The sequence below is a fragment of the Bactrocera tryoni genome, chromosome 5, assembly GCF_016617805.1.
Source record: "Bactrocera tryoni isolate S06 chromosome 5, CSIRO_BtryS06_freeze2, whole genome shotgun sequence".
NCBI lineage: Eukaryota > Metazoa > Arthropoda > Insecta > Diptera > Tephritidae > Bactrocera > Bactrocera tryoni.
In genome coordinates this window covers 3896270-3921246 of record NC_052503.1, presented here as the reverse complement: position 1 = coordinate 3921246, position 24977 = coordinate 3896270, and the positions used below count along the sequence as shown (strand labels likewise).

General features: G+C 38.0%; 2 protein-coding genes and 1 long non-coding RNA gene across 6 annotated transcripts; all 3 read right to left on the bottom strand.

The window, feature by feature from the left end:
* Window positions 1-387: 387 nt before the first annotated feature.
* On the bottom strand, window positions 388-24567 carry LOC120776363 (choline-phosphate cytidylyltransferase A-like). 3 transcript variants are annotated; one of them, XM_040106940.1, is made up of 5 exons: window positions 8847-9296; window positions 6444-7294; window positions 2816-3139; window positions 2567-2729; window positions 388-1422 (listed from the first exon to the last, which is right to left on the bottom strand). In XM_040106940.1, exons 2-5 carry the CDS (start codon window positions 6885-6887, stop codon window positions 848-850), a joined length of 1506 nt encoding a protein of 501 aa, XP_039962874.1. In that variant the 5' UTR covers window positions 6888-7294; window positions 8847-9296; the 3' UTR covers window positions 388-847. The 3 variants fall into 3 exon arrangements, with proteins under 3 accessions (XP_039962874.1, XP_039962873.1, XP_039962875.1); XM_040106939.1 differs by lacking the exon at window positions 8847-9296 and adding an exon at window positions 24480-24567 and having other exon boundaries at window positions 565-1422; XM_040106941.1 differs by lacking the exon at window positions 8847-9296 and adding an exon at window positions 24232-24319 and having other exon boundaries at window positions 565-1422.
* Window positions 3907-5183, bottom strand: LOC120776365. Its single transcript, XR_005705425.1, has 3 exons — window positions 4804-5183; window positions 4204-4414; window positions 3907-4089 (listed from the first exon to the last, which is right to left on the bottom strand). It is a non-coding gene; the product is annotated as an uncharacterized LOC120776365 (long non-coding RNA).
* Window positions 11907-24568, bottom strand: LOC120776364 (guanosine-3',5'-bis(diphosphate) 3'-pyrophosphohydrolase MESH1). 2 transcript variants are annotated; one of them, XM_040106943.1, is made up of 2 exons: window positions 24480-24568; window positions 11907-13030 (listed from the first exon to the last, which is right to left on the bottom strand). In XM_040106943.1, exon 2 carries the CDS (start codon window positions 13006-13008, stop codon window positions 12469-12471), a length of 540 nt encoding a protein of 179 aa, XP_039962877.1. In that variant the 5' UTR covers window positions 13009-13030; window positions 24480-24568; the 3' UTR covers window positions 11907-12468. The 2 variants fall into 2 exon arrangements, with proteins under 2 accessions (XP_039962877.1, XP_039962876.1); XM_040106942.1 differs by lacking the exon at window positions 24480-24568 and adding an exon at window positions 24232-24299.
* Window positions 24569-24977: the final 409 nt, after the last annotated feature.

Sequence of the window (24977 nt, the reverse complement as noted above, 5' to 3'; positions counted from 1 at the left end):
CGTTGGCATAAGTGCATTGCATCAGGAGGGGATTACTTTGAAGGGGATGAAATTGATTTGGAAGAATAAATAAAGAATTTTCAAAATACAATGTCACCTTATTTTTTGGGCACAGAGTATATGTATATATGTATGTACATGCATGTGTATATCAGCACTTAGATTATATATTTAAAAAAATTTAATTCATGAATATCGAGATTAACCTAATAGATAGCCAAACGTCTAAGCTACGTACATATATGCAACTGGAGAATAAATAGCATCCTATGTATTTTGTGGTATTTCCTGTTGCTGCTGTTACTGTTCATTGCATACTTTTGCAGTTCATATCGTTAAGCCTTTGTGCAGTATGAGTGTTGCAATTTAATTATTATTTGAAACTAATTTTAGAGTCTTCTCTATTGAGATTTATTCGGAGGATAGATTCATAAAGTGTATATACAAATAACTTTGAATATAATGCTACTTAACGGCTCAAAAACTTTAAAATACATTTTTTACACGCGCTCACACTTTCTCTCTCTCTCTCACTTTATCTAATTAATCAAATTGCATCGCAAATGAGGTCTGTGGTCCTAAATATTTATTAAATGTGTAGAGATTATTTAGTAACTTCGTTTGAACATAATAGGCTACTTTTGGGTTTTAACTTCATTTTTCCACCTATGACTTATTTTACTTTGTTATTCATTGACGAAATATTTCATATTTTCCAAAGACATTTGCATGTATGCAAATAATTGTATTTGTTATTCTTTAATGTAATTATAATTTGCTTTTCATTTCGCATTTTTTGCGTTACAATAATAATATTACCTACGAAATATTTGGGTATCGTATTACTCTAATTACTTCTATGCTCATATTCGCCATCATCATCCTCGTCGTCATTGTCGTTCACTTGTGTTGTCACCTTGGTGGCCTTGGCAGAATCGGCTCCACGATCGGTTTTACCACGTGATGTAGGACTATCTGTGACTCGACTCCTCGCAGCAGGAGCCGGCATGCGTACAGTTGCGAAGTCGGTATCATCATCATCATCATAATCAAAATCGTCTTCATCATCGTCACCATTCATCGAACCACTTGGACTACCGGGAGGACTGAGCGCCTGGATTAATTTGCCCTTAGATTCGTTCCACAAATGATTTAGACGTTCGCGTCCGAAAAGTAGAAGGAATGCATCGATAAAGTCACGAGATGCCTCCTCCCATTTTGTGATGATATCATCCTTCACTTTGTTCAGTTCGCGTCGTCCGCGATTCTTTAACTCATCCATTTTATTTTGGAATCGAAACTTCTTCTCCGAAAGGAATGAGACATTTAAATCTTTAGCCGAGTAACCACGCGCCAAATTCCGGCGTACATATAAGTCATAGTCTTTGACAATACGTGCGACAATATCTGAAGTAGATACGCCTGAGCGGAAATATAAAAAAAAGAGTATTATAAAAAAATGTTTTTTTGTACAATAAGTGAATTACAAAGAATAGTTAATAGACAAATAACCAAGAACTACTGTTTTTACGTATTTACATATGATTTAAGAAGGAATATGCATATATATCCCAAAATCAGGGTTCTCATTTACTACTCCGTAGCAGCAAAATTTCTAAAATTATTGCTATGCTATCGCTACCGCTCTCTCTTTGTCGGTAGCCGCAGCATAGCCTTAGCATAACAATGTAAAGTATGTGCTCTACTCTGCTCCGAGTTTTGTTAGGTAAAAAACTATAGCTGGAGCGGGAGCAAAAAATAACAACATAAATTTTGAACAAATGCTTATGATTTGAAATATAATTTTTGTATTTATGAGCTGTATTGAATTTTAGCATAAAGAGATAAAATGTATCCTATGTCCTTACCCTGCTTCTAAACTACCTCCCCACCAATTTTAAGCCAAATCGGTTCAGCTGTTCTTGAGTTATAAACGACTTTCTTTTATATACCAACGTGTATCATACTTGTAAATGCCAGAAAATAGCAAAAAAGAAAAAAAAACAACAAACACATTCGGGAGCTGTAGCACATGAAAATTTTCATTTGCTCAGGTGTGCTACCGCTCCCAATTTTTTGCTACCCCTACGCCAGAGCATAGCGCAGAATTTAATTTTTTGCTCCCGCTCCAGCTATAGTTTTTTACCTAACAAAACTCGGAGCAGAGTAGAGCACATACTTTACATTGTTATGCTAAGGCTATGCTGCGGCTCCCGACAAAGTGAGAGCGGTAGCAAGAGTAAAAGGAAATGCTACGAGAGTAGCGTAGTTTTTCAAACGCTGCCCAAAATACATTGATAAAAAATTTAACAGGCCTGAAAATTTTTTCACAATTTGTTATTTGTTTTTAGTCCAGATCAAATTAAATCAGTTGGTATGTATCATGAACTAATGAAGCCGCTACCAATTAAAGCGCTAAAGCTACATCATTATATAAAAATTTTAAACACAATAAAAAATGGAAAGCTTTACGGCTATGAAAAAATACAATGTCTCTCTACTATCATAAAATTAGGAGTAGCTTAGTTATTATTAAACAGCTAAGTTCGCTAATTAAAGTACTCACCTTCTGTGCGTTCGGTGGCAACAAACATGCCTTTGGCCTTCAATGGCGCGTATATATCTTCCACGCCTGCGCCAGTGTATGGAATGTCATCGTGCGCAACAAAATCAATTTTGTTCGATGCAATAAAATCATCACATAGAGTCCAAGGGGCATCCGGAACAATCTAACAACAAACACATATTTGTAAAAGTTTATGATGGAATTTTTGTTTTAATTTTCTTAGAGGTGTATTTTGATAAACAAGCTCACCTCATCCACATAGCGGCAGTGACGTAACGCCTCGTATCGCTCTTGATCATTCATAACAGTGCGCCCCTTCATGCGGTGTGTTAGCTCATCATTGCACACACCCACAATTAAGTAAACATTTGGGAAAATGTTCTTCGCCTGCATTAGCTGTCTGGCATGACCTTGATGGAAAAGGTCATAAATGCCATCGGCGTAGACACGTACGCGTCGTTTCGTTTGGCCAGACCGCGCCATTTGATAGGTGATTTTATAATTGTAGTCACATTTCTCCCGCTCCACAACAGCCTCTTCGTCGGTGGACAATGGTGCTGGCTTACAAATTGTCTGCAATGAAGAAAAAACATCAATTTATTTAATTCTTTGTACGTTTATATTATTATTTGAGGAATTTTTGGTAGTCTTTATAGCATTTACATAATCTTTGAAATCCATTTCCACTGGCAGCATTTTAATGGTCAATGGTTTGGCCGTCACCAAATTTGTTGTCATCTTTCACACGTTTAATAATTTTTGTGGTCTTTCGAAAACGTTTAAAATTGATTTTAATGAACGATATACACGCAACTCTTTTTTTCTGCTGATTCGGATGGTTTATTTGTGTTGTTGAATTTTTCGATGTAGATATATAATTTTATTTAATTAAGCTGCGACTATTTTTGCTTATACTTTACTTAAAGAAGCCGAGTCATAAAGTGACAAGAAACGCATTGATATTATTTAAAAAACGAGTTCAAAAATAAAGTAGATCATAAAATGTGTATAAGTTTTATTTCATGAAAACTGTCAAATCAATAAAAAGTAATTAAGTGAGTTGTTTTGAAATTGAAGAATATAGGGTGTTGGAGTAACACTTTTCAATATTTTCAACAATATTTAATGCGAGCTCTAGGGATATTTTTCCTTACATTACTCCTTATTACTGTCATAGGTAATTTATTCGGAGTTGACATTAGAAAAAAATGTTCGATTTTATACTTTCTTACTTTTTCTTAGTTTTGGTATTTGTTTACCCGTGGAAGTGATGAAAAGTTATTTTGAATTTGGTTATAACTTGGTTTTATCTGACAGAGCAAGTTTAAAACTTTGTACATAAGTACATATGATGTAGTAAATCATATTCAATAAAGAAACTCAATTACGACTTTTTAGATTTTTTATACATATACATATAAGTATATAACAATTTCGACCTTAGCACCATTTTAAACCATATTTAACGAAAATCCACTAATGCGCTAATTAAATTTTTTGAAATTTGGCGATGAAATAATATCCTAATGTGTGAAGTATTGGAATTATTATTATTTTTTTTTAATTTTTCAACGTTTTCGAATTATATTGCCATAAACGAGTGTCCCATTAAGAAATATAAATTTACATATATTTACCAAATATTAATGTACAATGTAGGTTTGTAGGCATGTTTAAATGTACAATACGTCAATTTGAAAGTGGCGTGATTTTTATTTCTATGTTGAAGTTATTTCACTTTGCATTGTATTCGTTTTTGATTTCTTGCAATCGCTATTTATTTCGCCGCATTTATACCACATAATGAATCATGTTTTGGTTTTTATGGAGGCTAAATTGTTTGCAGTTCTGTTTAGAGAAATCTCAATGCAATAATTATCACAAATTATCAGGTACGCACTCTCAAAAATATTTATGTACATATGTATGTATTTATGGTAGGCGGAAATAAGAAATTTGTAATGGCAATTTTTTTTATGGAAGTGCTTGTAAGAAAAATCAAATAGATAAATATGAAATATTTCGAAATTGCGTCCTCTTAACAGCATTCTTAATGCCAATTACGAATTAATATATTTTTAATACTTTGGTTAAGTATTGCCCGAATAATATGCGAAAATAATTGCGAATTTCGAATTCTATTATTTACATAACAGCACTGTCTAAATTTAAATAAATATTATTACAAAAATTGTAAACACTAACAAATTCACTATAAATAAAACCATTAAATTAACCGTAGGCTGTATGTGTAAGTATTTTCAGCATTATTTACAATAAAAACGCTTTCATCACATGGGTCTGAAGTTCTTAAACTGTCCACATTCAAGTCCACATTGAAAACGCACACAAAAAATTATTATTACTCAAGCAATCAATTGAAGACCGGCCAGCGCAGATTGCTTGGCTTCGTCAATTTCATTCAATTAAGCCCGGAACGCGCACCGGCTGAATTAGACTTGTGGCAAAAATAGTATTTTCTAATTTCGAATGATACACATCACTGCATCCACATTGCGATCTGACCCTCGAATGACTACTCGTCGCAACCGAAGACTTGGTTTTATACAATTTTAAACAACAGTTATGCATATATGGACATATATTTTAAGCAATGCCATACAGCCTTTCAAGCCGAGCTAGCATACTAGTTTCACGAAGTCTTTCCAGAAAGAGAATTTTATCAATTGTGCTTTGGATCTGCACACTCTAAGTGTGTAACTACAGTGATGACCGCTTGATGATATTGGCGGTTAGGGAACCAGTCACTGTCGTTGAAAATAAATCAGATTTATTGAAGATGAATTTAGTTTTGCTGATAATATTGCGATCTAAATAGATTTACATGTGTATGTATTTTAGGGAACATATGAAGCAAAATTTATATTGGCAATGTGTTGGTAAAATATGATGGCTTTAATTGAACAAAAATAACCAATCATTATGTACTTTGACTACTACAACAAAATTAAATACATGTCGCTTTCAATTAAGTTTTTATTGATAAATGATCCAGAATTAATTTAAAATTTGAAGTCATGCATCTGAAATGGTTCGAGCGCATACTTTCTAACTACGCAGCAAAGTCCGGCAGGAGGCAATTGAAATCGCGAATCGTACTTATACAAAAGGTTTATTTATATAGGTACATACATACAGATTAAAAAGAGATGTTCTCTTCATACTTCAGATATAAAACCAACGAGGCATTGATATATTTTAAGCAAACTAAAGGTAGTTTAGATAATCGTAGCGTTGTTGTTGCATCAACATAAGTTATTCGCCAAACATTTTAGAATTCTTTTGGGTTATGTAGATCCAAAACGGTTTTAATATACAACCAACCAACCCTTTTCTTCTTACCTCTTTATTATTTGCAATATATCTCTTTGTTGTGTGTTATCTAACTTTGAAAGCGCATTAAATGAGATCAGTTAAAAATGCATTCAATTTTTTTTAGTTTTCCCTTGCGTAATGTTAATCTTTATTAGGCGATTTTATCGATTTTTTTATGAGCAAAACCCTATTTGTACGGGCAATGAAATAAAACAATAAGCATTCGGTTCTTATCTGAATTAAATAGCAAATAAATTTTAGTTATCAAATATCGTGAACATATGGTAGGTGAACTGTATAGAAGAAACCTAAAAGCTATATTTTTTTTTATATCTTTTACACCTCAGAAGGTCGAAAGATTATTAACATGGGATGAAATAAAACGCTTGCTTATCCTAAATTTATTTTTGTTTTTTTCATTTCATATACCTTTTTTTGTATTTAATAAACGATCTAAAATGGAAATTTGAGTCACAACTGCAAAGTTAAACAAATACGCATACATATACATATATAAATCCAAAAAAGGAGGTGCACTTACCGCAAAATCTGATGAACCACTACTGATCGTAGGCAACGGCTGTGGCACCGGTAAGTACTCCTTCTTAACAGGACTATCATAGTATGCAGACGATGAGCCGGACGCTTCCTCATCCGGTTCACATTGTGAAACTGTGCGTGTATAATCTTTGTTCGTTGTTGCAGCAGTTGCTGTACTGACACCATCCACAAGTATATCATTGAGCGCAACATCATTACCATTCGCATTCATTTTGTTAGCAAGTGATGCTTTAGCCACAGCAGCAGTTGCTCCTCGAGATTTTGTTGCGACAGCGGGCATTGAGATAGCAGTATCGTAGGTGCGTTTACGTGTTGAAATTAAAGTAGGTGAGGTAGTTGTTGTTGACGATGACGAGGAATTCACAGCAACCGCTGATGCTAGTGTCGAAATTGGATTGTTAGCGAGCACTGATGAAGTGGCCATAGCAGCAAAACGTTCAAAATAAAATTGTTTAAAGGAACAACAACAATATAGCAGCTGTGATGAATAGTACGTGTGAAGATAGTAAGGATGATAATGATGCGACGTACGAAATTTGCGAACCCGCTGACGTCTTCAGTTTTGAACTTTGTGCAGCTCTCTCTCTCCTCTCTTATGTGTAGTTGCCGCGGAAGCAGTGAGGCAGCTAATTGAACAGCATGTGCGCCAAACAATTTGTTATATTTTAAAGCGACAGTTGTTGATTTTATTTAGTTTCGACTGTAGAGATTCAATTATAAAAAGCAATTGTAGTAGCTCCGGTGATTTCTCAATGCTCATGCGGTAATTAAACAGTAGTTGTGCTTGTGTCGCAATATTATTTTTTATTTGCGCGTTTAAATTAAAATGACCTGCAATTAAAGAGTAAAAACGCTTACTTAACTTAGCACAAATGATTGTAGAAATAGCTTAAGTTTTGTATAAAAATTACTTAACACTTTGGAAAATATTGTAGAAATTTACTATATAAGAGCTATTAAAAGTTATATTTTTTAAAATAAATTTTATTTTTAAATATATTTGCATATGAATATTAAAAGATAAATAATAACTCTAGACCTAAAATAATACGAAATTACATATTAAAATATAAAGTAGAAATTATGTAAGGTAGGTGATATCTACAAAAAATATAATGGAAGTCTAATAATGCGAAGTCTTATTATACACATATTAAACTCACCATTATCCTATTTAAAGTTAGCTTTCATCGCCTTTTCTATTATATAAATTACATAGCTTCAAAGTGATAAAGATATCAATATTACATTATTCAACATTTTCCCACCCATACTTCTTACATTTCCTTTACAGTTTTTGTTGTAACAAAAATAGTTCAAAATAATTCGGGGAGTTATTTCTAATTTCACCCAATAAGTGTGACCTCAAAGCCAATTGAAATTTTGCTGTATAGATTTTTTGGAACAATAACAAAACACAATATCAAAAAAAAACTTATTTTTTAAATTTTACACCTGTGCTATACATAGATTATCTGATTACATGTCGAATGAATTATGCCAAATTTCTTTTAAGTACCCTATTTTTTCAAAATCAAAGTACAAATAGTAAATATATAAACTTATTCGTAGGCATTGAAATATGTGTTTATTCCAATTTCAGGGTATTTTTATTCATATGTATTTGCTTATGTACAAATGTATGTATTGGATGAGGTATGTGGTTCTATATAAAAGTGCTTAATATAGAGATTCGTTAGACGAGCTTATTAAAAGTTACTTAAATGCAGCTTGGCAATGCATAATTAAGTTGAAAGTCAGTCGTATTTTTATCATTATAATACACATATGTATATTATTAAGAGGAAATTGAAGGTTTTAAGAAATTGCAAGTTTACATACATAGGTATTTTTTTAATCTATAAAAATTTGTTTTAAAATACGTCAAAGTGTAGTTTTTTTGTCAATAAGATCATCGGATGATATGTAGATCATTTAGTAGATTATCGAGATATAAATTTGCATGACAGATATTATGAATTCCAGAAATCTAAATGATTTTAATTATTGAAATAAGTTAACTGTAGCACCAAATTGTGTTATTTATTAATTGAAAGTAAAATAAATAAGGAATACTTCAAAAATTCACACTTAGATGCTCTTTTAATAAAAACGTATCATGTTTTGAACTTCAGTTACAACTGTCAAATAATTTTAGTTTCTTTCTTAAGTATTTTGTTTTATGACAATTTATCAAAGAGTTAACTTAAAATCGAACTATAATATTCAATATGCATCTTGCAATTGTCAAATAGCCGGAATCCCCACAATGTTATCAGAACACAATTCACATCTTTCTCAGAAGTTAACTGATAAATATTATGATTTTTTAATGCTTGTGGTTAACAAACGTTGAAAAATAATAAATACTTATTTATTGTACCTTTTTACTTTCCGGGCGTATTGCGATGTAAATAAATACATATGTATGTATGCTGTCACTGCTTGAACGTCACAATTGTTACTATAAATAGTCTGGTCACTCAGTTTGATGAAAATGTTTCCACTTCTGTATTGTTAATACTATATTTGTTATATAGTTTGATATTTTTTATATTGTTGCAAAAAACACGTGAAATACTTTCGTTATTATTTTATTGGTTGTGTAAAATTGTCTAAATTTATAATACTGCGTAGAAGAAAGAGTACAATCCAAAACTTAACTAAATTCAATTGCTTTCACACTAGTGCCCAATAATTTTTTCAAATGGCTTGCCTGTGTAAGTATGTATTTAGATAGACACGTACTAGAGTCGGTGAAATGTAAGACTGCTAAAGCTCAAGTCAATCGTGGGCAAAACGAACAGCACAACGCGAGTGGACATTAGCAACAGTGAAACAGCACTGACGGCCCTTTCTGATGAGTTAGTGAATTGGACGATACATAGAAAGGCGGCAATTGCATATAGAAGCGAACCTACATAAATATACATGTTTGTATGTATGTACCAAAAAAGGTTATGACATCTATGTGAATACGTGGTATGTTTGTAGGTATGTGGATATAAGTATAAAGTTAAAATTTCCTCTCATTTCTATTTAATAAATATAAGCTTGTGTGTATATATTGGCTTACTTATTCGTAATACATTTATTTGCAAAAATGAGTAACAAGAGAGCCACAATATTGGTTTTGGTAATGATCGTGAACACGACGATCAGCCAGTTGACAAACAAAACAACAGTAAAATAGTCAGCGACGTCGTCGAACGTGTTGACGAATAATTAGTGATTGCCGACCGAGTCATAACCGACCGGCAAAAATCCATTCAACTATGCAAAAAGCAACCACGATATTGACACGATCGTGGCGTGATCAGGAATGTCTGTTCCGTTTAAAGCTTATCATTTTTGTTTTGGGTGTTAAAAATGCATTTACTACGTTTGATATTTTTTCTTGCTTTTTATGGTGCTACAGGTGACTCACATGTTCACCGGTTCAATTTGTAAATAGTGCTCCTAACATCAGATTTATTTACATAAGTATCTAATGAATGCCATATTTCGAAGTAACACTACAGTAAAACTATGGCAAACAGTTTTTGTAAAGCAAAAAAAGTAATAATGTTATCTCATTTGACTCATTCAATTCAAATTTTTGTCTATCTACATTTACGCCACGTAAGTATACATCAGTGGTCGGCATGAGAGGATCTGTCACTGTGTTGGTGAGCACGAAAAAAAGTAGTCCAGTGAGAAATTTGAATTAAAATTAAGCAAATTTTATAAATAATTAAGAGTATAATGAAAATTAACAAAATGTCTTTTAAGGATATATTCCCTATTATCTTTAAAAGACGTGGAACATAAAAGGCACTGCATGGCACCAAAGGCATTTAGAATCATAAAATATTTCTCGCAGGGCATATTTGGGTTTGCGCTATAGTCTTGCGTGATGTTAATTCGTTGCTGGCTCGACAACGACTGAACGATAGAGCGTAAGCGTACGTGTGAAGTTAGTTTGCAAAATTTTGCTATGAAATGCCGACCACTGGTATACATATACTATATTGTTGTTCGCCCATAACCAAAATTTTAGTTTGTGCTTTCAGCATTTTCTTAGTTTTATTAAACATACATACATACATATGTACATATATACAATATTATTGTATTTTCTTTCTCTTTAATCGTTTAATTGTGCCAACATACACGTCATAATATGTTAATACGTACGTGCATTAATTTGTTTATGGTTATTCATACATATATGTATGTATGAATGTGTGTTGTCGATATTGTTGCTTTCAGTGCGTACACGAAACATACTTATGTATCTATTAAACGCGTGAGTTTGCCAAAAAATCATATGGTATACATATACTATTAGCACCGTGGGAAATTGGAGTATTTTTTATCTACAATTATATGAATTGTTTGAAATGATAATAACAGCCAAATGTAGTCTGTGGCTCGAAAATTCATTAAAAAATGTGGTTAATAAGGAGACTATAAACTTATTTCATTGGTTATGTTCTTTATCACTACAAACATATGTATATAAAAATAAAGAGAAAAGAAACATCCATGCACATACATTTGTATGTATGTAATATATGTATGCGATGCGGGGTACGATTTTTCTTAACAATCAAACATTATTTTCAATTGGGTTTGAAATGATGTGAAGTTTATCATGACATGACAGAATTCGAAAATAAAAATGTGAACTTTTTCACAGAATTCTTCAATCCCCAACCAAAACAAAAGGAATATAACAACATATTTAAACACCAACGATAAACTTGCTGTGGAAAAGGATCACCGGAAATATTCTTGAAGCATCCATTTGGCTAGGAAATTTAATGGATGGCTGGCAGTATTTTCTAGCTTTCGCCATGTCTTTAAATAAGTCTTAAAGCTAAAAACATTTTTTTCGGTTTTGGTTTTGAAAATTTATTCTTTTTCTATTCACCAATATTTGTGTCAATCATTTTCAAAATTATTATTATTATTATACCGGTAATAACGTTTTTGTCTTTATTTGTAAAGAACATTTCCACTGTATGAATAGTTCATTATAATAGTATTTAATTCATGTAAATATAGTAGGTAGAATATGTGCCATGAGACCAAATGTGATAAACGATATATTTTTTATTTCTTAAATGTTGAAAATGTATGTTTTGGAAACGTTTTAAATCATTTTTTTTTTTAATTTTTTGTTTATATAATCACAAACTATTTTAATTTTTTAATATTAACCTATTTACGTATGTCATGCTTTAATAAGCGTTAATAGACAAATCTACTGTCAGGTATGTATGTATATCCCTATTTACATATGTACATATACATACATATAAATAGAAACGACAGTCATGTGCTGAACACAATGAGCGCGACAGACTGCAAACGACATCTGTCAAATATTAAAGTACACACGTTCTTATGGATACAGTTATGTAGTTGTGCAGCTGCCTCAATAACTGTGTCCTTAAGAACTTGTGTATTTTAATATTTGACAGATGTCGTTTGCAGTCTGTCGCGCTCATTGTGTTCAGCACATCAAAAGAAGCACGCATTGAATACATGACACACATTTCAGCCCACTAAAGAATATGTGTAGACACCCGTGGATATGAAAGCATAAAAGTTTCCCTTGGCTAACGGGTGAAATTAAAAATTTCTAGATACAACGGAAAATTCACTGTCAGTAATTCGCACATAAGTAGATTACGCTGCATTTTTTAAGAGTGCACGTGGCTACTCTTATATCTTTATCAATCGTAAAATTGTCTGACCTTAAAGCAACGTGTGGTAGTATGATATCAACGTAAGTCTTCTTCCGTTATACGTTTTTATATTGATAAGCGGCTTAAAAATGTAAACAAACTTAGCTAAAGATAAATGTACATAACATGGTACGTAGGAATAAATTACGTAATACAATCGAATCAATTTCAGTATCTAGTAAAAAGCGTTCGGTTATTAATAATAAAATTTGATTCAACAAATAGTTAAGAATTAATAAATTAAACCGATATCTATTTGGAAAGTATATTTTAAAGTAGCTTTTTAGCTTTAAAAATTTCATCTAATTTGCGCTCCAACTCTGCGTTTGTACCACGCATATTATCCACCACTTTCTTAGCCCAAACATAGTATTGTTCTTGACGCTCAGGTGTCCAACCGATTGGCGCTTTTCTGCCTAAATCTCGTAGATTGTCCAACTTATCCGCCAATTTCACTAATTTGGCGTTCTCACTTGAACTTGCCGCATGTTCGATTTGCAAGCGTTTTCGTTCTTGTTTCTCCAATGTCTTATCGTCAGTGACCTCACGCACAATTTCACAAATTTCCTCGCCAAAATGTTGCTCGATTTCTTCAAATGTGGTGTCGGTATCCTCAACAGTGTCATGCAATATAGCAGCAATGAGTACATTTTCATCGGAGATACCACCTTCCACAGCGAGAATTGTTGCCACATTTATAGGGTGATTTATGTAGGGTGTCTCATTATCTTTCCGCAGTTGTGTACGATGCTTGCTGGCAGCAAACTGCAGTCCTTGCATTAATTTCGCTGTAGGATGTAACGTTTCCATGTTAGGAATAATCACAGCCGGCCTAGAGGGAGGGCATCCAATATTTCAGCCAAAAACAAGGTAGAATGAATATAAAAATTAAAGGAGGCGTTATGAGATATTTTGAAATAGCAAATTAACATATCCTATCTGCAAATGGAAAGCTTGCCCGGGCCAGTCAAGGATATGCTAGCCGGATGACAAAGCAACCAAATATCTCGTTAACATATGTTTTTACTCTTGGTCATAAAATTATTGTTCTATAGTGGTGTATAGTTCTATAGTCGTGTATAGTTCTATAGTGTATAAACTTTAAGCATTTGTAACGTTGAAATTTGAAAATCTTATCACTGGGTTGATAACGCGATAATCCCGAGATGGTTTTGGTTTACGCTTACGTAAACCGGCTGCATTAAGAACACTGTAAGTAAAGGTCTTAATAGTCAAGGAGGGTCCCATTCAGGTGGAAATTGCAGCTGAAAATGGTTCCCACGACAGTCGGGTCTACGTAACCGGAACGGACCCGGATTTTTACCCGGCCAAGGACTGCCAACTCGGCGGAATTCCGCCGCAACAACGGAAATGGAACCGAACAGAAATTATGGTCTGAGCAAAGGCCAGCACGGTATACTTTTAATAATTCTGTGAAGTAAATTTCTGTCCTATTTAGCCAAATAAAATAAAAAAATATTTCATCTTCACGATAGTTCAAAGTTTTTTTAAGCAAAATCTAGTCAAGAGGTCAATATGGCAAAAGTTTGTTGACCCAAAATTAGGTAAATTGGTTGAATTACTTAGAAATCATCAAAACAGGTAATTTGTTCTTCGCATATGAAAGCAAATTTTAAGATATTACATGTTTGATTTTTACTAATTAAATACATATGTACGTACTCGTATAGTATATGTATACGTTCATAAAACAAACAAAACAAAAATAAATAAAGAAAACAGCACTGACCAAAAACAGCGGATGAGCGAAAATAGCGATAAGCTAAGTGAAAACAGTCACGCCACGTAGCCAACGTAATTCACGAATTTAAACGATGAACTATGAAAAAAATTAACTTAAATATTTTGAATAAACACAATTTACTTATGATTCACTCCAAAATAAAACCATCCAAATTGATTTGATTCAATCAATTAGGTTATCTTAATATTAGCAATTTTTAACTACCTTGAGCTTTGTAGCGTTTTCCGAGACAAAAATATTAACAAATACTTTTTAAGGAATGGTTTGTACATTTATTGATACCTCATTTACAACACTTCATTGATAAGCAAATTCAAATCTTACGCACACGAGCTACTGTTTGTAGGTTTGACGAATAATTTACGCACTCTATCTACATATCTATCTATGTGGTAATACGTTGTTGTTGTTGTTTCAACGGAGATTCAATCCCCGTTGGGATGGTAAATATCATTTGTGTTGTCGTCGAGGTCATCTAACGGTAGGCCCAAGAAACGTGCTGTTTCGACGGGGTCGGACCAAAGGGAGGAGGGTGTTAGATGGGTAGGGTTTGTGGGGCATGCAAAGAGGTGGTCAGTGTCATGCGAAGACTCGTTGCATGCAGGACATACATCGAGTATGTCAGGGTCTATTCTGGATAAGTAGGAGTTTAACCTGCTACAGTATCCAGAACGAAGTTGCGCAAGGGTCACACGCGTTTCTCGCGGCAGCTGGAGCTCTTCGTCTGCGATGGGTGGTGGTTTAACTCCAAGAACGCCATTCACGGGAAGGGAGTCGGTGAGGGTGTTGATGGCTCCACTGTGAATGGCGGTCAGTACCTGTCGAAAGTTAGTTGCGTCCGAAGTCCGGTCGGCGTACTGTACGACGTCGTCGACGTAATCCAGGAATGACCTCTTGATGCTCCTAGGAGGCGGTTGCGCTCCAAGCAGATGGCTGCAGGGGTGATTTCTGCGAAAGCATCCCAGCAGGAACTGCCTGGAGAGGAGTTCGTTATGCTCCTTAACCGGGAGCATCCGGGTCTCACTATGGAGGTGTTCAATCGGAGACATCAAGAGACATCCTGTAGTGGTCCGGAGTGCAGTATTTTCAGGTCTGAAGTTTCCTCATCTGCGTGCCACTGCATCCAGGCGACCATATGGGCGCTGCGTAATTGAGGACCGGCCGGCCGATTGCCTTGTATGTTGCCAACAACGTTTCTTTGTCTTTTCCCCATGTGCTGCCGGCTAGCGACTTGAGGATTTTGTTGCGGCTCTGTACTTTGGCGATAATCGCGGTCGAATGCGGAGAGAAGGAGCATAGACTGTCGAAAGTTACACCTAAAATCTTAGGATTATTGACAGTCGGAATTTTGACGCCGTCGACTGCAATGTTAAGCTCAAGTCTATACTCCTTCGTCCAGTTGGTAAAAATGGTCGCTGTGGATTTGGTGGGGGAGAGTGTAAGATTTCGTGCAGTGAGGAAACGAGAAAGATCGGAGAGGTAGCTGTTTACCTTCGAACACATGCCATCGATTCCATTGCCCGACGCCAATATCGTGCAGTTATCAGCGTACGAGGTTATGGAAACTCCCTCTGGTGGTTGTGGGAGTTTCGACATGTAGAAATTAAACAGTAGTGGGGAGAGGACACCACCCTGCGGAACCCCCTGTTTAATTCTTCTCAGTTTAGATGTTTTACCTCGAAATAATACGGATGACTGGCGACCGCTCAGGTAGTTCATGGTCCACCTCTTTAACCCTGGAGGGAGCGTAGTTGTTTCAATGTCCTGCAGTAGCGTTGTGTGATTGACCGTGTCAAAGGCTTTTGACAGGTCCAACGCTACGAGGATCGTTCTTTCGCAGGGTGGTTTCTGGTTGAGGCCACGAACTATCTGGGCGTTTATGACGCTAAGTGCTGTGGTGGTGCTATGCACTTTTCGGAATCCATGCTGGTGGCTGGCTAGGCTCAGGTGGTGAGTGAAGGTCGGGAGTAGCAAGGCCTCAAGTGTCTTCACTACTGGGGAGAGGAGAGTTATCGGGCGATAAGATTCCCCTTTGTTGGCGGGTTTCCCAGGTTTCAGTAGTGGGACCACTCTTCCGACTTTCCACACATCGGGTATTTGAAGAGTGGTCAGCGACAGATTAAGTACCTTGGTGAGATATTCTACTCCCGTCGAGCCTAGATGCTTTAGCATTAGCATGTTGATTCCATCAGGGCCAATGGATTTGGAGGGTTTTGCTTTTTTGATGACACCCTGAACCTCCTCACCGGTGAAAGTAAGTGGCGCGCCGTCGTTTGGCATTTTGCGCAGCCGTCGGTTAACACATCGTTTAGCTTTGTCTACCGAAGGGTGCAGTGTGAACTGCCGGCTAAAATAGCTCGCGCACTTCTTCGGGTCCGAGGAGGCATGACCATTGAATTGAACTTCAACTCAGTCGTCATGTCTCTTCGGGTTAGACAGAGCTTTGACAGTAGCCCAAAGCTTACTCACTCCGGTGGAGAGATTGCAGGACTTCAGGTGTTCTATCCATTTCGTCCGCTTATGTTGATTTACCATACGCCGAATCTCCAAATTGAGATCCCGTATTCGGGGATCCCCGGGATCGGCATGGCGTAAGGTGTCGCGCTCATTAGCTAAAACGGCTGCTTCGGCTGGGAAATTGGGGCGGATTTCCGCTATTCTTCCAGCCGGTATGAAGCGAGCGGTAGCTGCTGCGATCACCTTGCGGAATTGACGTTCGCCAACGCATACGTCCGTAGGAATGGGTAGAGCGTTGAAGGTGCTCTCAGTAAATTCTGTGAAGCCGACCCAATTAGCTTTGTTAAAGTTAAAGTAGGTGCGGTTGTCCACAGAAACAAAATCAGGAGGCTTCTCGATCGAAATAATTATGGGCAGATGGTCTGATGCAAGAGTTAGCATAGGTCGCCAGGTTATGCTGTTTATCAGACCACCGCTAGCAATGGTAATGTCCGGCGAGCTATTACAGGTGCCCATAACTCTGGTGGGGGCTTCGTCATTCATTGTGCAGAATGTCGAATCGTCAATCTGTTCCGCCAGCTCCATCCCCCTACGATCATTTGACAGGCAGGAATACCAAAGATCGTGGTGCGCGTTAAAGTCGCCTAGTACCAAACGGTTTTCACCACGAAGTAGCGCACTTATATTCGGGTGTTGCCCAACAGGATACATGTAACTGGAGGGATGTATATATTAAATATTTCGAGCTCGACATCGCCTGACCGGATAGCTATACCCTGACATTCTAGGGTAGTATCCCTGGGGTCGATGTCTACATCGATTAGACGATACTGCACGGTGTTGTGCAATATGAAAGCTAGGCCACCAGCATTATCTCGCTCGCGATCTTTACGTATAACGTTGAAACCTGCACAACTCAGAAGATCTGAGCGGCTGTTTAACTTGGTTTCTTGGACCGCAGCTATCGATAGACGTTCCCGATTCATTAGTGCAACTATCTCCTCGATCTTGCTCTGGAGTCCGTTGCAGTTGAATTGAAGTAGCCGGGTTTGTCGCGGGTGTCCGTGTGTGATCCTGGGGGTGAGGGAGTGACGTGTGGGTGGAATTTGTTGCAGCTGTAGTACCCGCAGGGGCGGTTGTCGCGCTGGGGTGTTGGTTGGCGACGCCACTGTTGTGAGTTGCGGGGGCAGACTCCTGCAGCATGGGGCAACATATGAGTCACTCCACTCACGTGTGGTGCGCAGGCCGGAACACGTCGAAAAATGACACCAGCCAGTGCAAGAATTGCACTTGACGGATGTCACATTCCGACGTATGACGGTCTGACACACGGAACAGACTGTGCGAGGGACCAAGAGCTGCTGGTTGGTTCTCGCACGAGGATTGGAGCGGGATGAAGGTTGGGGGGGGACAAGTCAGAAGGGGAGTTATGTTGCCTGATTGAGCTCCTAGGGACCGTGGAGGTCCTTTGTTGGCCACTTGGGTTGGGTGGCGGCGCGGCGCGCGAACTGTGTGCGGATTGCACAGCCGTAGAGGCTTGTGTCGCAATATTGCGCAGGCAACATGGGGCCACGTAACGCGTGGTCCACTCCCTATGGGTCTTAAGGCCTGAGCAGGTCTTAAGATGGCTCCATCCATTGCATGTGTTACACCTGACCGAGGTGGAGTTTGGATGAAGCCGTTTTGCGCATACGCAGCAGAAAAATTCCTCCGGGCCCGGGTTGGACTCAATGCCAGCGCGAGTCAGGAGGATACGGAGCAACCCTGCTGCAAGGCATTGCTCTAATGACGACAAACACAAATTAATACTCACCGATCCAAACGGGGTTAGATCGCCGAAAAAACAGCCCTTGGTCGGATGAAATCCGAGTCAATTCCGGTGCGTAGAACCGGCTGTCGTGGGAATCGTGGTAATACGTATGTAATTATATTTGTGATTGTTTTATGGTGTATACCTCTAATTTAGATACATTATATGTATGCCGGTATATACAAGGTACATACATATGTACATTTGTATGAATGCAAATTTTAAATATACATTAAAGAGGAATAACATTCAGGAACGTTTAAGAAATTTTCCTATAGAATTTTATAAATCTCACTAAATTTTACTTCATTACATTTTTGGCACTCTAAAATATAATATAGAAATATGTTTCATTTTATACATATGTACATATGTATGTATGTTTTTATGTATTGTATGTATTCCCCATTGGAGGATGGAGTCATGTGTAGAAGTTCACGCAAGTGACTTCACTTGGGAATGGCCAGAAACGATTCTTTTACACATGGCTCAAGCAGCTCACTACTTCCGGTCTTTGACCAAGTATCTTCTGGGTAGCCTAAGAACATCCGTTCGAAGGCGAGCTAAAGTGAGAAGGCGAAACATTCCCTGCAAGGGTTGTGCGCTGGGTTTGGGACCCGCCACGTAAAAAAACACTCCCAGTGAAGAGCTATAACCAGCCTCGGATGAGAGACTCCCCTTTTGATGACGACCATGGCAAACGAAATAAGGACTACGAATTGAGGGCATGCACCTAGAATGTCCGGTCCCTTAATTGGGAAGGTGCCGCTGCCCAGCTGGTTGATGTCCTCGTAAAAACAAAGGCTGACATCACCGCCGTCCAAGAAATGCGATGGACGGGACAAGGACAGAGATGAGTAGGTCCTTGTGACATTTACTACAGTGCCATATAAAGGACCGCAAGTTTGGTGTAGGATTCGTGGTGGGAGAGAGACTCCGTCGCCGAGTACTATCATTCACTGCGGTGAATGAACGTCTAGCCACAATCCGCATCAAAGCGAGGTTCTTCAACATATCGCTTATCTGCGCCCACGCCCCGAAGGAAGAGAAGGACGATGTGACCAAAGATGCCTTTTATGAGTGCTTGGAGCGCACTTATGAAGGCTGCCCCCGCCACGATGTCAAAATCGTGCTTGGCGACTTTAACGCCAGGGTGGGCAAAGAAGGTGTCTTTGGCACTACGGTCGGTAAATTCGGCCTCCACGACGAAACATCCCCTAATGGGTTGAGGCTGATTGACTTCGCCGGGGCCCGAAATATGGTTATCTGTAGTACTAGATTCCAGCATAAGAAGATTCATCAAGCTACCTGGCTGTCTCCGGATCGAAAAACTACCAACCAGATCGATCATGTTGTGATAGACGGAAGACACGTCTCCAGTGTTTTAGTTGTGCGTGCGCTCCGAGGTCCTAACATCGACTCGAACCACTATCTTGTTGCAGCTAAGATTCGCACCCGCCTCTGTGCAGCGAAAAACGCGCGCCACCAAACACAAGGAAGGTTCGACGTCGAGAAGCTGCAATCACAACAGACAGCCGAACGATTTTCTACTCGGCTTGCACTCCTGCTCTCTGAGAGCACTCGTCAACAACTCGGTATAAGGGAACTGTGGGACGGAATTTCAAACTCCTTACGTACAGCTGCAACCGAAACCATTGGTTTCGGAAAGTGCAAAAGAACAGCTGGTACGACGAGGAGTGCCGTGTCGCAGCGGAGAAAACAGGCTGCCTACCTCGCAACGTTACGATCGACCACTACACGTGCGGGATGGGATAGATACCGAGAGTTGAAGAGGGAAGCGAGACGCATTTGTAGACAGAAGAAGAAAGAGGCTGAAATGCGTGAGTACGAAGAGCTTGATAAGCTGGCCGACAGGGGTAATGCTCGAAAATTCTACGAAAAAATGCGGCGACTTACGGAAGGTTTCAAGACCGGAGCGTACTCTTGTAGAACCCCCAAAGGTGATCTAGTCACTGATGCCCAGATCATACTTAAATTATGGAGGAACACTTCTCCAGCCTGCTGAATGGCAGTGAACGCACAACACCAGGAGAAGGAGAACCCGATTCCCCATCGATGACGATGGAGCAGACGTTCCATTACCCGACCATGAAGAAGTTCGAATAGCAATTGCCCGCCTGAAGAACAACAAAGCGGCAGGGGCCGACGGATTGCCGGCCGAGCTATTCAAACACGGCGGCGAAGAACTGATAAGGTGCATGCATCAGCTTCTTTGTAAAATATGGTCGGACGAAAGCATGCCCAACGATTGGAATTTAAGTGTGCTATGCCCAATCCATAAAAAAGGAGACCCCACAATCTGCGCCAACTACCGTGGGATTAGCCTCCTCAACATCGCATATAAGGTTCTATCGAGCGTATTGTGCGAAAGATTAAAGCCCACCGTCAACAAACTGATTGGACCTTATCAGTGTGGCTTTAGACCTGGCAAATCAACAACCGACCAGATATTCACCATGCGCCAAATCTTGGAAAAGACCCGTGAAAGGAGAATCGACACACACCACCTCTTCGTCGATTTCAAAGCTGCTTTCAACAGCACGAAAAGGAGCTGCCTTTATGCCGCGATGTCTGAATTTGGTATCCCCGCAAAACTAATACGGCTGTGTAAACTGACGTTGAATAACACCAAAAGCTCCGTCAGGATCGGGAAGGACCTCTCCGAGCCGTTCGATACCAAACGAGGTTTCAGAAAAGGCGATTCCCGATCCTCCAGGCTGGACAAGGAAGCACAGAAAATGGGTCTGGCAGTGAACGAGGGCAAGACGAAATATCTCCTGTCATCAAACAAACAGACGTCGCACTCGCGACTTGGCACTCACGTCCCTGTTGATAGTCATAACTTTGAAGTTGTAGATAACAACAACAATTTTACCCTGGAAATGCAACGCAGGATAACTCTTGCCAACAGGTGCTACTTCGGACTGAGTAGGCAATTGAGAAGTAACTTCCTTTCTCGACAAACAAAAACCAAACTCTATAAGTCACTCATAATTCCCGTCCTGCTGTATGGTGCAGAGTCTTGGACGATATCAACAACGGATGAGTCGACGTTGCGAGTTTTCGAGAGAAAAGTTCTGCGAAAGATTCATGGTCCTTTGCGCGTTAGCCACGGCGAATACCGCATTCGATGGAACGATGAGCTGTACGAGATATACGACGACATCGACATAGTTCAGCGAATTAAAAGACAGCGGCTACGCTGGCTAGGTCATGTTGTCCGGATGGACGAAAACACTCCAGCTCTGAAAGTATTCGACGCAGTACCCGCCGGGGGAAGCAGAGGAAGAGGAAGACTCCACTCCGTTGGAAGGACCAAGTGGAGAAGGACCTGGCTTCGCTTGGAATATCCAATTGGCGCCACGTAGCGAAAAGAAGAAACGACTGGCGCGCTGTTGTTAACTCGGCTATAATCGCTTAAGCGGTTTCTACGCCAATTAAGAAGAAGAAGATGTATTCCCCATGCGCCAAATCTTGAAAAAGACCCGTAAAAGGAGAATCGACACACACCCCCTCATCGTCGATTTCAAAGCTGCTTTCGACAGCACGAAAAGGAGCTGCCTTTATGCCACAATGTCTGAATTTGGTATCCCCGCAAAACTAATACATAATTGAGCAACACGAAAAGCTCCGTCAGGATCGGGAAGGACCTCTCCGAGCCGTTCGATACCAAACGAGGTTTCAGACAAGGCGACTCCTTATCGTGCGACTTCTTCAACCTGCTTCTGGAGAAAATAGTTCGAGCTGCAGAACTAAATAGAGAAGGTACCATCTTCTATAAGAGTGTACAGCTGTTGGCGTATGTCGATGATATTGATATAATCGGCCTCAACACCCGCGCTGTTAGTTCTGCTTTCTTCAGGCTGGACAAGGAAGCACAGAAAATGGGTCTGGCAGTGAACGAGGGCAAAATGAAATATCTCCTGTCATCAAACAAACAGTCGTCGCACTCGCGACTTGGCTCTCACGTCACTGTTGACAGTCATAACTTTGAAGTTGTAGATAATTTCGTCTATTTAGGAACCAGCATTAACACCACCAACAATGTCAGCATGGAAATCCAACGCAGGATGGCTCTTGCCAACAGGCGCTACTTCGGACTGAGTAGGCAATTGAAAAGTAAAGTCCTCTCTCGATGAACAAAAGCCAAACTCTATAAGTCGCTCATAATTCCCGTTCTGCTATATGGTGCAGAGGCTTGGGCGATGACAGCAACCGATGAGTCGACGTTACGAGCTTTCGAGAGAAAAATTCTGCGAAAGATTTATGGTCCTTTGCGCATTGGCCACGGCGAATATCGCATTCGATGGAACGATGAGCTGTACGAGATGTACGACGGTATTGACATAGTTCAGCGAATTAAAAGACAGCGGCTACGCTGGCTAGGTCATGTTGTTCGGATGGATGAAAACACTCCAGCTCTGAAAGTATTCGACGCAGTACCCGCCGGGGGAAGCAGAGGAAGAGGAAGACCTCCACTCCGTTGGAAGGACCAAGTGGAGAAGGACCTGGCTTCGCTTGGAATATCCAATTGGCGCCACGTAGCGAAAAGGAGAAACGACTGGCGCACCGTTGTTAACTCGGCTATAATCGCGTAAGCGGTTTCTACGCCAATTAAGAAGAAGAAGAACATACGTATGTTTATTACTTACATATACGTTCTTTATCATTTCTGTTATTTAGTTACGTCTTTTTCAAATTGTGTGTTTTATATTCATTGCATATTTTGTCTCATGCACTTTCATACTGATTTTTTATTTTTTAATTATTTATTTATTTATTTAATGCACGTTCTTGAATGCAACTGGGAACGTAAAACATATGTGCCGTATGACGAATCTTTATCTTTTAGTTTAGTATGTTACAACTTACAAGAATTCTCATTGCTCCAACAATTTGTTACTTTTGCCACAACTGATGAGGCCTACAAGAACTTGATTTTGATTGTTCAGTTTCATAGTAGCTATATGCTCTATTGATCTGATCTGAGATTGTAAGGTTGTCTTCTAAAACATTCTATGGCGAATTCCGTGAAAATATCTCCTTAAATAAAGAAGCTTTCTATACTAAAACTTGATTTTGATCGATAGCGGTCCTATAACAAGCGGTCCTATATTAGCTTATTATAGTCAATAAAACTAACAGGAAAAATAAATTTTCTTCCGCTTGAGGATCAATCTTGATACTGTTTCATTAGCTCTGAGAATAAATGTCAAAATTCATATTTCTTTGGCGCCGCGATCTGAAGGTACCGTTGGAAGGAGGAAAAAATTATTAATAAATATATGGGATTATAGGTATCTCAAACCCTTAGGTTACGAGATATTCGACTTTAAAATTCAAAAATTCCAATATTTCCAACATTTTAACAAGCTATTTCTTTATGCACATTTTTCATCAAATTAAATTGTAAACATTAAAACAAATCCACATAAATAAAATAAATAATTATATCCAAAAACATAATAATGAATATGCACATGATTTTATGCCCACTACAGTGTTAATACCCTTTAATTAATTTGTTGTTATTGACAATATATTGCAAATTACAATTATTCATCAAAATCAAAGTTCAATGCTAATTATCAATATAAAATTGCAAATTTAATTCCATATCCACACAGTATTGTTCATAAATTAACCTTTATTGAATTGGCGACCTGATAAGCGCTACAAATTTTTTGACATATAATTATTTAAACAATATCAGTAGATTTGAGCCCTCGCTATACTCTTAGATTTTTATGGTGTATTGTAAATATACACTAGACATGCATTGTATGCATATACATACATATATATGTATGCACAAACATGTCGGAAGATTTTTTTTAGCAGATACATTGACATACTTAGTGTTTGTTTTATTTGACCTGGCAAGTTTATATTAGTATGCATCTATGTATTTGCAAATTGTGGGAACATCTTAATACACGGTTATGCAATCAATATTATAAATGAATCGAAATATACATACATATGTTACCATAATGAAACGGATCAATCTGAAGTTTCATAGAATGAGATGCCTTAGTGACGTTTGCAGATAATCAAGTAAAGATTTTCCGCATAGCATATGTCAAATGCACGCAAAGAAAAAAATGTCCACGTTGTGACAAACACTTTTACAACCTGCCCACCATGAGAATGTATTGCTTTTGTAAAAAAAAATCAAATAAAATATCTGCAATTCCTTGTCTTTTATTAGTAAATTGTGGTGCTTACCTTCGATAGATCTAAATATACACCTTTATCCTTTTTGTATTATTTGGGTTTAGGGTAATTGAATTGCGTTCTTAATTTTTGGTCTTTATTGTTGTTATTATTTTCAAACTCCAAGAAATTTTATTACAGACGTGGAAAATCGATTTGTGTAAATTTACACATAATTCGTATTTAACTTCATCGATGATTTCACTTTGTGCTTTCGAAAAATGCAATCAAATATAAAACTTTTTAAAACTAAAAAGAAAACATTCTTCGACAAATTTTATAATGATTGTTTTAATTAATTTTTATTCACAGTTGATTTATTTCGCGTCTGAACTAAAATTAAATATACGAATAACAATTTCCCCTCCTGCACTTTGAATAGAAAAAAAAATCGAAGTAACAGTGTTGTATTTCGATTGGATTGACACAGTGTTATTCTTTTCGTAACTTCGAATAGTTGATAGTGTTCTCACATTCTAATACTATTTTCCAGGTAAACTCTTTTTCGAG

Bases quoted from the DNA above. Each gene is read 5' to 3' on its own strand.
- LOC120776363 (XM_040106939.1), bottom strand. From the start codon at position 6,887: ATGGCCACTTCATCAGTGCTCGCTAACAATCCAATTTCGACACTAGCA. The intron at 3,140-6,443 runs GTAAGTGCACCT...TCTTCATTGCAG, and splicing joins GTGGTTCATCAGATTTTGCG to ACAATTTGTAAGCCAGCACC. The intron at 1,423-2,566 runs GTGAGTACTTTA...ATTTCCGCTCAG, and splicing joins TGCCACCGAACGCACAGAAG to GCGTATCTACTTCAGATATT.